The sequence below is a fragment of the Thunnus maccoyii genome, chromosome 9, assembly GCF_910596095.1.
Source record: "Thunnus maccoyii chromosome 9, fThuMac1.1, whole genome shotgun sequence".
NCBI classification, from domain to species: domain Eukaryota; kingdom Metazoa; phylum Chordata; class Actinopteri; order Scombriformes; family Scombridae; genus Thunnus; species Thunnus maccoyii.
Genome location: NC_056541.1, coordinates 2302191 through 2315890, shown reverse-complemented (window position 1 = coordinate 2315890; position 13700 = coordinate 2302191). Strand labels below are relative to the sequence as shown.

General features: G+C 37.9%; 1 protein-coding gene across 1 annotated transcript; it reads right to left on the bottom strand.

Moving 5' to 3' along the window:
* Nucleotides 1-275: 275 nt before the first annotated feature.
* LOC121903772 (GTPase IMAP family member 8-like) lies at nt 276-13122 on the bottom strand (the record flags this gene model as incomplete). Its single annotated transcript, XM_042421156.1, has 3 exons — nt 12948-13122; nt 6675-7874; nt 276-1756 (listed from the first exon to the last, which is right to left on the bottom strand). Coding segments are annotated over exons 1-3 (2856 nt in total), but the record flags the coding sequence as incomplete, so codon positions are not given.
* Nucleotides 13123-13700: the final 578 nt, after the last annotated feature.

Below are 13700 nucleotides of genomic sequence, written 5' to 3'. Positions count from 1 at the left end.
TCTTCTTCTAGTTTTCTCTTTTTCTCCATTTCATCTTTTAACCCTTTCTCTTTGTCCTTCAGTTCTTCTTCTAGTTTTTTCTTTTTCTCCATTTCATCTTTTAATCCTTCCTCTTTGTCCTTCAGATCTTCTTCCAGTTTTCTCTTTTTCTCCATTTCATCTTTTAATCCTTTCTCTTTGTCCTTCAGTTCTTCTTCCAGTTTTCTCTTTTTCTCCATTTCATCTTTTAATCCTTTCTCTTTGTCCTTCAGTTCTTCTTCCAGTTTTTTCTTTTTCTCCATTTCATCTTTTAATCCTTTCTCTTTGTCCTTCAGTTCTTCTTTTAGTTCCTCTTCTTTATGACGTAACAGATTGATCTCTTTGCTGTGTTTCTCCTGTGTTTGTTCAATTTCTTTCGCATGTTCTTGCTTCAGAGCTTCAAAGTTCTTCGTGTTTTTCTCTCTGAATTCATTGAACTCTTCAGCTTGTTTTCTGGCCTCCTCTTCACACTTTGTCTTCATGTTCTCCAGTTTTTTCTTATAATTTTCTTCTAATTCTTTTCTCTCTTGTTCCTCCTGTTCTTTTCTGATTCGATCATCTTCTTTTCTTTTCTTTTCATATTTTTCTCTTTCCTGATCATATTCTTCTTGGAGCTTTTTAAGTCTTGTTTGTTCTTCCTGTCGTTTCTCTTCATCTTCTCGATATCGTTTCTCCCACATTTCTTTTCGTTCCTTCTCCCAGGCCTCTCGTTCTTTTTTCATCTCTTCTCTACTCTTCTCCAGCTTTTTATCAATGGTTTCTTTTTCTTTTGATTCTGATTTTATTTTTTCCTCCAGATCTTTACGTTTTTGCTCCCACTCCTGTCGCTGAATTTCTTCTTGTTCTCTCTTCTTCTTGTCTTCTTCTTCTCTCTTTTCCTGTTCTTTCTTTCTCTCTTCACGTTCTTTCTGAATCTTTTCCTCCTTCTCCTGAAGTTGTTTGTCTCTCAGTTCTCTCTCCTGATCAATTTCTGCTCTCTGTTTTTCTATCCGACTTTTCATTGCTTCCTTTTCTTCCTCATGTTTTCTTTCAAACTCCTCCCTCTCTCTCTTCATCTCTTCTTCCTTCTCCTTCAGGATCTTCTCCACTTCCTTCTTTATTGCTGTCTCGGCCTCTTGCAGCATCTCATTGGTGTAGCAGCTGCCGCCATTTTCCTTCACCATGGAGTCAATCTTGTTTATCAGCTCACTGACTTGTGTGCGGTTTTCTTCATCACAGTTATTAAACACATGGTATCTTCCTCCACAGTCATCAATCAGCTTCTTAAAGGAATCATCACATTCATCTTTAATGTATTCTTCAATGGACTTCTTCTCGCGCTGCAGTGAATCTCCTCTAGTTAAAAGAATGATGGTGAATTTTTCTGAATTCTTCCCAAAACCTTCCTTGATGAGTTTTAATGTCTCCTTCTCTTCTGGTGTGAATCTGCCAATCTGTACCACCAACAGGAAGACATGTGGTCCTGGAGCCAGATGACTGATGCATTTCACCATCTCCTCATTAACCTCTTCATGTGACAAAGTGGAGTCAAACAGACCAGGAGTGTCGACCACAACGACAGGACGACCGTCTACTTCACTCTGTGCTTTTTTACACCATTTGGTGACTGATGTTTGACTTGATTTGGCTGTAAACTCTTTTCTTCCCAGAATGGTGTTTCCTGAAGAGCTCTTTCCACAGCCAGTCTTCCCAATCAGCACAATCCTGAGACTCTCTGAGCTCTGATTCTCATCATCACCTGTGAAACAATAAGACCAAGAGTTACCTCAAATAGTGATAGTTATAACTAGAGATAATAATAATAGTAATAATAATAACTTTATTTATACAGCACCTTTAAAAACAGAGTTTACAAAGAGCTTTGACAGACATAGAGAAAACAGGAAACTCAGAAGTCAAAATAACAGAAAGTCAAACAAAATAAAAGCAAGAAGAAGTTAAGATAAAATCACAACAAGAAGACAAGAGATGCAAAAACACAGTAGACAATAGACAAAAAGACGATGAAAAATAAAAAGACAGTAAAAAACATAAAAAATATAAATATAAATTAATTAAAATTAAAAGGAATAAAAAGACGACATCACATAAAAAAGTCTGAGATGTCTCAAGCTGATCCTGAGGATCAATATCAAGGCCGATCAGGGGAATATTTGAAAGAATGGTGTCGACTTAAATAAAACTGAAAATCTGATCCTTTCATTACTTTACTCTTGTCCATCTCATCAAGCTAGTAGCACTGCTCTCCTTTACTGCAGCCTACAGTACAGCAATTTGCTCGTTTATGCAAGAAAAAGATTTGTGGTTGTGAAAAAATATTTGGGGACACCAGTGCAAGAAACTCTGAACTCTGTCCTGGTTGGAAAAATAAACAGATTTGCTCAACTCCACCATAACTCTCTTTTCATTGGCAACGTTGCCACGTACACAAACATTCAGCCAACAGCTTGTTGCATGTTTAGACACAATAAGAGTCACTTTCAGCAGTAAAAATTACTCATATCAGCTGTCACTAATTCATTCTGTGAGTGACAAAATGAAACTTGTCTGTTGTCAGTTTGTGTGTCTTTACTCAACTAAAGATCATTTGTGAGGGAAGAAGCTCCACTCTGTAACATCACTGCACAATCAGAGTGTTTCTGTAGTTCCAACAACTCCAACAGAGTGAGATGTCTTCTCTCTAGAGGATCCTCTCACACTATCTTTGAATGCAGTATCCAGTTCTATCAATATTCTATACATCCAGGCTCTGAATGTATACATGTATATTGAGTTAGAGGTCTATTCACTCTTACAACTGTCACAACTCTGAAATGTCAGTTAGTTCATCAATTTTCCAGCAGTTTGGTTTGTCACAAAATACATTTATGTGTAAATAGTTTGTTGATTAAAAATTATATTTTTCATATCAAAACACTTTAGTTTAATGGAGATATCATTACTACAATAAATGAAAGCTGAGCCTGCATTTTGTAATTTACCTTGAAGTATTTTCTGTCTTCATATTGTTGTTGTTGTAATACAGCTACTATGATGATTTAAAAATACAGAATACTCAATATGTTTTTTAATAGTTATGACTATTAAAAATGTCAAATGTCAAGATGCTTCACAATTCTATTTTAATATTTATATTTTTATAAACACTCTACTGACATTTTCCAGACTGTTTTCATAAATGATACATTCACTAAGTTTTACCATCAGTTTGTTCAAGTAGTTCCAGTCTAACATCCTACAGCCCAGAATAGGTATGTGTGTTTATATCTGTGGCTGTTCATGCTACACTGAGCGGTGGTCAGTCACCTCCATCAATCTGCATTCTTGTCTGTACCTGTGTTCTTTTGGACTGAAACATCATCAGTCACAGCACAGCAGCAGCCAAATACAGTCCAAATGAGCAGAAATGTTACACATGAGGATACACTGGGCAGTGACTTGTGTCAAAGATGGCGCCTCTTCACTCGAATGAAATTTGCTTGCAAAAAAGTTTTCTAGCTCCCAGATTTGATTCCTCGTTGTGCAGACTTTACATTTTACATCAGGATGACGTCACAAACTTTAAAATCACTTTTCTAGGCTAGATGTTGTTATAATTTTCATCCTGGGATTGTCAATATGGATTAAGGGTTACATTAAGGTTTGATGTTTTTTCAGGTGAGAAAGTAAGATTTCTAATATTTGGTCAATTTATCCAAATAATGTCTATTTGTTAATTTCCTGTGTGTTGTTTTCAGAGATGTGAGGAGCTGCTGACCAGATGAGACCAGCTGGTCATCACAGCTGTTAGCAGCCTGGCTACTGAGATGATCCAGCGAGTGTGAGGCTGATCTAAGGATGCTTGAATCGAGGACTAAGGAATGACCAAGAAGGTAACTGTGTCAACGCCTGTTCAAAACACTGCGAATGAATAAATCATTTACAGAATGTTCTTGTTGTTGACTGAAAATTTTTATATGTTGTGATTAACCTGATGTCAGTCTGAGAGCTGTTTAGCACAGTTTACAAGTGAAACATAATGTTACATGTATATCATAGTGGGGATCTAACAAAATGTGATATACCTAATTAATATGTGATACGTCTGCCATTGATCGTGTTTCGTATCAAAGGCTACAGACTTTTATTTCTTTCACCACAATATTTAACAATATTTAGCAAACTTATTCATCCAAATTATAGACGTCACTGTCAACTTTCATTTTGCAAATAGGAACCAAAATATGATAACCTCACACTGCATGTGTTTAAATACAGTCACTACTGATCAATACTGTTGTCTTTCCTCATAACAGGTCATATAATGGGGGAAATGAAGCTACTATGTAACATGACACCAAGCTGAGCTGCATATTTGTACCTGTATTTGGTCGTGTTGTTAATTAAATGTGTAGAATTGGCACCATTGTTGTTATTTTTTCCTTTACATCATTCAGGTTTTATTACTGTAAAGTATTTACTAATGTTAATGTCACAATTAGCACTGTGACTCATGGTTTCCTGTCTCTGCTGTTGCCTCGATGTCTCTGTAATGTAGCTTTAAAGCTATAATATGTAATTATTCCATATTAAAATGTCTAAAAACAACTAGACCTATGTTACATATGTTGTTGAGTTGTGTACTTACACTATCCCGAATGTTTCCAACAATTTTCAAACCCAGAAAAATCTGTAATTTAATCAAAGTAACGGACTGTTTCATTTGGTCACCTCTATCAAAGAGTATAGTGCACAAGATGCAAAATTAATGCTTCAGTAAACCCTTTCTATTGCAATGTTTCAAAAGACACCGACAAGAGAATGTTATAGAGAGATGAAGTGATCAGAATGTTTATTTTCTGGTTAGTTGACAATGTGTCCTAACAAGCCACAACTACCACACATCTGTCTCAATCCAAGCCCCCAGGAACAGTGCCGGGCTGTGAAGCCAATTTGACATAGCGGCCAAACCCTGTAATTACGTCATGTGATGCTATAGGGCCCAAAAACACATTTTCCCATAGGCTTACATTGTGAAAGTGTCTGTAAATCAGCAGATCATTTTTTTGAACATTGCAACCCCCGCAAAATGATTCATCTCACCATCAGAATTTGATCCATTCGGTCCGATAACATTTCAAACGTCTAGAAGAGCCGCACGATTTAATTATTCTAACCCCATTCAAGTTAGCTGGAGGGCTGAACTGGAAGTAGCCGGCTCGGCCGGCGAATGTCTCCAGTGCGCTGGCTCTATGGGATCCAACAGATGCGGAAGTAATGCAGAAGAAGTTGAACTTTTTTGGCTTCATACGCAACTGAACAACTTTCATAGGAATGAACAGGGCCCCGCCTCTAATGCTGTATCCAGTTCTCTTTATACATCCATGTCTCACACACGCAAGTATCACCAGTTAATCAGAAACGCCAGTTAACCGGTCAACATGTTGTCATCCCAGAGATAACAGTCTGATCTCTGCAACCCTTGGGTAATTTAGTGCTGGCTCTGATGTCTGCGTAAAATGTTGATATATGATATAATTTCTTTTGGAAGATAAATTTTGGTCTTGTAGATTAAATCTAATATTTGTAGCAGCCACATCAGTTTGTCTAAAGGTAAAGTGAAGCTTCATGTTTTCACTGCTGGCTCTGTGGACTTTGGGCTCCTCATATGTACAGATGTATTTCAATAAAAATCTATGAATACAAATTTATCAAAATGAACAGATTGTTTATTTAATTTAGTTTTATTTTTATATACATATTAGATTGCTACATAGATAGATAGCTACATTACAGATTGGGTAACATAATTTATTGCATTTCACTGTCAATTAGGTTATTTTTCAGCCGAAAAAGTCTGTTGGTGGAGCTTTTGAGTTGGGATTATTTTGTTACAGTGCAGTGTGGTAAAGGTGTGTTGAAATGTAATCACCAGAGACAAATGTATTTCCTGCTGTCAGCAAGAACACTGCTGTTCCAACTGCAAATGAGTAGCTACTCCATCCTCCCGTACTCTGGAGTTTGTACTCCCGAGTTGAACTTGACAAGTTCAAACTCCCAAGTACACAAGTCCAGACTGGCTGCACTCTGTATTGAGAAAAACCTTTGGTGTCCTCTGACCCTCTGCGTTACACAATACAGTAACTGCCCTCCACTCCTACGCTGCATTTTTTAAATATGCTGGGAGGGAGGAGGCTAGCAGGAATTTGAGAGTGTAATTATCCTTTATGCAACCTTTGTCGCCTTGGCTACAATAATAACCATGATACTATAGTTAGGGGACAATCGTAGTCATTGGTTTTTAAAAAACATTCTTGCCTTGCAGTTGGAAATATGAAAGTTGCAGTTGAAAACAAGAAATGAATTATGGTTTCCTGTGGCATAGTCCTGAGTTTTGCGCACTTTGGTCATTTTGGGCCACTGGTATTTATGACCCATGTATTGTTTTTCTTGGAAGGACAGTCTCTGTCTGATATGTATTGAATCATCATTGCATATCTTCTACAGCTATATAAATACAAGAATCAGATCTAATATTAAAGGACTCTGACTGGAGCCAGAAAAACTTGACCCATAGGTATAACTGTATTCATATATAAACTCAAGCTTATAATGTATCCTAGGCTGACAGGAAACAGATATTATTTTAAGTTTGATTATATTATTGAAGTACTTACCAGCATCTGTGATCTTTGTTTTCAGATTCTCAAGCTCAGTCTGTAGTTTTCTGATGGTTTCCTGTTGTTGTACAATCTGATCCATTTTGCCACGTGCAAATGTTTCTGTTGTATAGCAGCATGGTTGATCCTTGTTGAGTCTCATCTTCTCCACAGTATCCAACATCTCAGAGATCTGCTGCTTGTTCTTGATGTTGAGAACGACATGTCCTCCTCCACATCTCTGAATGAGCTCCTGGATGTCTCTGTTCTTTCCTACAAAGTCATCAACAGTTGGAGCTGTAGGATCTGACTCCACAGTGAACAGAATCATGGTGAAGTCATTGACTCGAGAGCTGAATGTGTTGTGGATGGTCTCTAACTCTCCCTTGTCTTCATCAGTGAGGGGATCCACAGGTAGGACCAGGATGAAGGCATGGACGCCCTCAGGATCACAGAGGGAGATACACCTGAATGATTCCTTCTTTACTGCCTCCTGAGGTTTTCCATACAAGGCAGGCAGCTCCACCAGGGAAACCCAACGTCCACACACCTCTCCCTGATGTTTAACACACTCTGGTGAGTTGGAGACTGAATGAAGCTCTGTCTGACCTAAAATGGCCTTGACTGCTGAAGTCTTCACTGCTCCTCTCCTCCCACACAGAACCAGCTTTAAAACTGGTCTCATTGTCTCTTCAGTGAAGGCGAGGAAGGTTCCTTTGTTTCGATGAACAATGTTCTCAATCTTCTCCATTAACTGTTTATGATGATCTTCAACCATGTTGAATTGTCTTCCTCCACAGTCTTTGAGCAGCTGTTTCAAAGTGGAACTTCTGTTATTCTTCTTGTGTGTGATGATGACCATGGAGTGTTTAAAAGCATCTCGACCAAACCAACTCAAAAAAACAGACTTCAGTGTTTGTTTGTCATTTTCACTGAACTTAGAGGGCCTCACCAACAGCAGCAGAACATTTGGTCCAGGGAGGAAAAGATTCATGCACCTCATCACTTCTTCTCTCACCGTCTGCTCAGACTGACTGAAGATGTCTGGAGTTTTTACCACAGTTACTGATTTTCCTCTCCACTCTCCACAGGTGGCAACACAGTGTTTGAATGGTATTTGGTTTTGGAAATGAAAACCTTGATCTCCATTGATGATGTTACAAAGTTTTGTCTTTTTCTCTTCACTTTTCCCAACCAGCACAATCCTCAGTGCAGAGACTGTAAAACAACAAGGAGAAAAAACAAATTATCACAGTTCAGAGTTGGAGACAACAGGTGAGTCGACACAGCAGGTATTTAACCATGATGACAAAACAGCCTTACAGACAAATCTGAGATGTAGATCTGGACAAAGGAAGTAAACAAGTCACTATCACTGTGGTGTTAAGTCACTTTAAAACACACGTATATCACTGTAATGTATTTCTTGTGCAAAGAAATCTGTCCAGGAGATCCTGTAGAACCAGTTATTTGTTGTAAATACAGTCATCAATTATATATGGACGTATATATATGAAAATGGGTCTGTATACTGTATGTTCGTATGTTCTTATTGAAGTATGCATATGCATGTGTGGATACATATTTGCATATAATGTGACTTAAAGCTGTTCTTATACAATATACAGAAACCTACTTGATATAAACTCACTACCTTTGATATTTTATTAAATATAAAGGTGTTCTGCCTTTATTTAATATGCTGCTATATCTAGTGCATGACAATATTTCAGCACTTGTCCAGAGGTGGATGGGTAATTTTTAAAATTTAATTTAATTTTATTTAATTTAATTTATTACTGTTGCCATTTTCCCATTTTTGTCTCTTGCTGATGTTGTTGTTGTTGTTTTTTTCTCTTTGGTTAAAAACAAAAGAAAAATAGAGAACAGTCAATGAAAGAGAAATATGTAAAACTATTTAAATTTGATTTATTCTCTCCATAAAAAACAGAATCAATAAATCAATAAATATAGTCATCAAATTTCATTAAATAAAGGTTTCAATATGAAAGAATTTAGTCCACTATGGCGGCCTGAGCTGCCTCCTCACTGATGTTTCCTGTTTCCTGGTCGATGTTCCACTTTTACAGCATCATGTGTTTCAGATTTGTATGAAATGATGAATTTCTTCTGATTACAGAGACAGAAATCAAGAGTTTGATGATTGAAAGTAATTTCTTCTGGTTTAATGAGCGACTCCACACAAACACTTTCACATCCAGACTGTGGAGGTCAGACAGAAGCTACGTTCATGTTATTTGTTCGCAAAAACTGTGTTATACTTAATTTCACACTACAGTTTTAACACTGAATAACTTCCACATTCACACAGACTTCCTTCTGAGGGAGAATTTAAGACTGAAGAGGGAGATGGAGGTGGAGACATAGACATAAGTTAAGTTAGATGGAGCTATATTTACACTAGCAGCATGTGATGAAAACACATTGTTCCACTATAAAACGAGCTCGTCAAAGTAACCAGAAAGTAGTGAAAATGACAAAGTGGAGGCAGAGAGAGTTACAACAGCAGAAGGAGACGACCTGTGACAGGTACAGTAGCTCCTCTGGTGCTGCTCACTCCTTCAGTGCTGACGAGGAACCCTGGTACCCAGCCCTGATATTAATGCACCCTCAAAACCAAACCCAACAAGCTTCATTCAGAGCTGGTAGGAGCAGAACTCCTGTCTGGAATATTCTGTCACTTAGGATGCAACTTTTTCAGGCATTTCTTGTGCTACCTGGTTGTGCTTCTTTTTTTTCTCCAGATGTGAGCTGTGTAGTTTCTGTTATTCTGTTTATAATCATTTAGTCAGTTTTTTGATTTTTCCAAAGCTGACTGTCTATTTTGGCTTCTGCCTTCCTTCTGTCTACCATCAAAGTGTTGAATATTATTATGAATTTTTATCTTAAAGAAAAAAACTGCCATTGTTATTGTTACTGTGTGATATTTGGGCATATAATACTTGAACCGGACTTTCAAATGCTACATGTCCATTCAATTTTAACAAACATCAAAACAATTTTTAACAGTTCAGTCTGACTCACTCAGAGGTGGCAGAAATCCAACACTATCTCTGACTGCAAGGATACAGAAACATATAAAATTAATTCTTTATTTTATTCACATCCATTCTCTAATGAGTTAAAAAAAAACAACACTGGGCTACAAAATTAATTGTGGGACCTGTGACAAGCATCATCTAGTCACCTTCAGATTTATTAGAAAAAAGATTAATCTGTACAGCTTCAATTTTATGGTGGATTTATGGTTCTCCACGAACCTACACAGAGAAGGGTATTATGGGTAACCGTAGGTCACAGAGAAGCCAATGAACACACCTTTCAACAATAAATCCAGCTTTAAGCAAATGCTTACGATTAAAGAGATAGAGAAAGGTTCTGAGGCTTTTGGACACAAACACTGTTTAGTTACCGTATCAAACTAATGTAACAGAGTTTCCAGAGCAGATATTGTAAGACTTTCCAACTGTAAAATTCTCCAACTATAAATCAATGAAAAAAAAAAGTAAGTGATGTAACATTAAATGAACTCCTCTTATACCACTGTAAGGTATAACTATTCTATAACTACTGATGAGTAACACCACAGTTCCAGATAGTCTCTGTTCTTACAAATATTGAGAATTTTTGTTTTAGCCTCAAAACCAACTACCTGCCTGGTCGACTCCCTACCAACTAAACTCTCCAAAAACCTCTGGTCTTGTCTTGGGACCTTCAACACTCACTGTTGTTAATTTATCACTTATGACTGGTATTGTCCCCAAAAGCTTTATGCTGTGGTCAAACGTCTACTTAAGAAACCTCACCTCAATCCAAAGTCTCTTAATAACTATCAACCAGTGTCCAATCTTCTATTCTTTTCTAAACTACTAGAGAGAGTTGTGTCTCCGCAACTTTCAGGTCACATATCAATAATTATCTTTTTGAATGTTTTCAATCAGCTTTCAGGACCTGTCACTTAAACTGCTCTAACCAGAGTAGTAAATGATCTTCCACTTGCTGTGGATTCAGACTCCACCTCTGTGCTCCTATTATGGGTTTTAGGGTTGATGAAGACACTCAAATTACTAAATTAGAAACCTGCTTGGCTGCTGTGAAAAACTGGATGTCACTAAATTTCGGATTTTAAATTCTGATAAACTGAGATGCTGGTCGTTGGCCCTGCTAGACACAGACACCTGTTTGATCATGTGACAGTGACTCTCGACAACTATGTAATTTCACAAAGTGTGGCAGTCAGAATCTTGGTGTTACATTTGATCCCAGCCTCTCTTTTGATGAGCACATCAAAGAAATCACTAAGACTGCCTTCTTCCATTTCCGTAACATAACTAATATTCAGTCTTCCCTATCTGTGGCTGATGCAGAGACTCTAATACACACATTTGTTTCATCCAGACTTGATAACTGTAATATTCTGTTTTTAGAAAATTTGACCACATTACACTAATTCTAGCCTTCCTTCATTGGCTCCCTATCCATGTTAGATCAGACTTTAAGGTGCTTCTGATGACTAATAAAATCCTAAATGGGTCCCATCATACCTGTCTGATCTCCTTAAACCTTATATTCCATCTCGAGCTCTCTACACTCAAAATACAGAGCTCCTGTGTGTCCCCACACTTAAAAAGAAGTCAGCAGGGCCTTTTCCTATCAGGCCTCCTTTCTCTGGAATAATCTCCCTGCTGACATCAAACAGTCTGACACTGTTAAATCCTTTAAATCCAACTTTAAATTGAAGTTGTGATATCAAGTTTTTGAAAAAGTCTTTTTCTTTTTTTACATTATGTTGAATCTGCTCTACGGAGTTTCATGCTGTGTCTGGTTTTCAACACTTCCCATAGCCACAGGAACATGGTTTCAGTAGGTAGTGTGCTGGTTCTAACTCCCTCCCACCACAGAGGTGAAGATTTTAGCCTCCCAGATACACCTGGAGTTGTTTTCTTTCAGACCAGTCCAACCAGTCCAACCTCTCTCTTAGACAGTGGCATTGTTAGGGCCTACCATTAATGGTTTTCAGCCCTGAATATTTTTGGTCCTCAAAAACTGGTATTTTTATGTAACAGAGCAGAGATTTACTTGGCAAACATCACAAGCAGGAGGAGAAATATAGTGCTGTACTTGACAACATGCATACAGGTCATGGATGTATTGAGGATGCAGGCAGACAGTAAAGTTACTTTTACAGTGAGTGGAGGGGCCACTGCTGCCTCTAGTGTTTCAGGCTTTTTCATTTCAGCACAGAGATTGGTCTTTAATAAAACTCTCAGGCAGCGTCACAATCTGCATATCTTTAGTCAGTTAATGTGATTCAGGAAGGTCTGTGGTCAGATTAATGTCTGAATATTATCAATAATGTTGTTCACGTGTCAATGAATGTAATCTGGGATTTTGCAGAAACATCAGTATTTCAGTAGTTTATTAGTATCAGACATTTTTATTTTAAGTAAAGCTGCTTAAATGCAGCGTCTCACAATATTTGCTGAACTGGAATTTCTGTGCTTATGGAAGTATTTACATATGCTGATGCAGCCTCTCTGATCATTGGTTTTACAAACTTCACTCATCTCCAGTTACAGTCCACATTACCCAAACCTCTACATCCAGGATCTCACACAAACTCTGAGATTCTTTGTTTTGCCTTTTCTGCACAAATTGCATATAAATTGTACGACATCCATGATATAAACAGTACAAGCAATTGGCTGCCTCCATGTTTGTTTTGGTACAAGAACACATGATAATTGGCATCTTTCTTGTGGTCTTTATGGACTCATCAACCTCCAGAACTGAAGTCGTACTGAGCAGTGGTTCAGTGTGTTGTCTGTGTAATTACTCAGTCGTAAGGTTTATGCTCCTTCCTGACAGTCAAAGACAAATAATCAGTGTCAGCTGGTGGAAACAATCTTAAATAATCTTTCCAGTTTTGTAGGTTTCAGTCAGTGTGTAGGTTAGTCCCCAGCTTTAGCCTCAGCAGGTTACAGAGAAACAGGATCAGCTGATTTTTACAGTGTGTATAACCTCTGTGTCCATATATATATATATATATATATATAGAGAGAGAGAGAGAGAGAGAGAGAGAGAGAGAGAGAGAGAGAGAGAGAGAGAGAGAGAGAGAGAGAATTTTTTTTATTTTTAAACTCAACATTTATTAACCACTATGTACACTGTAAAAAAACATAATACACTACATTAACACATACATTAATTACATATCAGGTATCAAAGTTACATCAGCACATGTCCAAAACTCAACTGTCCATCTATTACAGAGCAGAGCACCCCCATAACCCCAAATCAGCTGGAAACTCTCCAGGTCATGAGCAGCTCTGTAAACACTAAACTCTACTAGCAGTCTGGACTTCACCATTCTGACAAAAACAGGAACCACATCAACATTCAGCTCTTCCTCCACCTTCCTCCTGCGGCTCACATACACCGCCATCTATGCCTGTCCCAAAACAAAGTTCAATATCTGACATTTGTTCTTCTGTTGGCGAGTGTATTTAAAACCACAAATAAAAACCTGCTTCATAAAAATTTCTCCATATCTTCTAAAAATGGTTTCCAACAACACAAACAGAGCAGTCAGACGAGAGCACTCTGAGAAACAGTGAAACACCGTCTCTCTTTGGCTACAGAAGGGGCATTTCTCCTCCACAGCAGCATTAATAACAGAGATAAAAGAGTTCACTGCTACAATGCCATGTAGGATCCTCCACTGCAGGTCCGCATGCTTCTTTGTTAAAGGAGGTTTATACAAAGACCTCCAAGCTGGTTTGACGTCAGGGTCTAAGTCCAGATAAGTCCTCCACGGGGTGTCACTGCGTCCATTCAGTTTGTTCTGGTTCAAGGTTTTAACCATCAACTTATATAGAGTCTTTCCTGAGGCGTCCTCCAGAGAAGCTCCCACAGGGTTGACAGGCTCAAGTAAAGGACCAGAACAGTTTTTAAAATTTGGAAACAGTCCAATGGTGGGATTGGGGTCCATACAGTTTGGCAGCAGCGCGCCATCACAAAAGT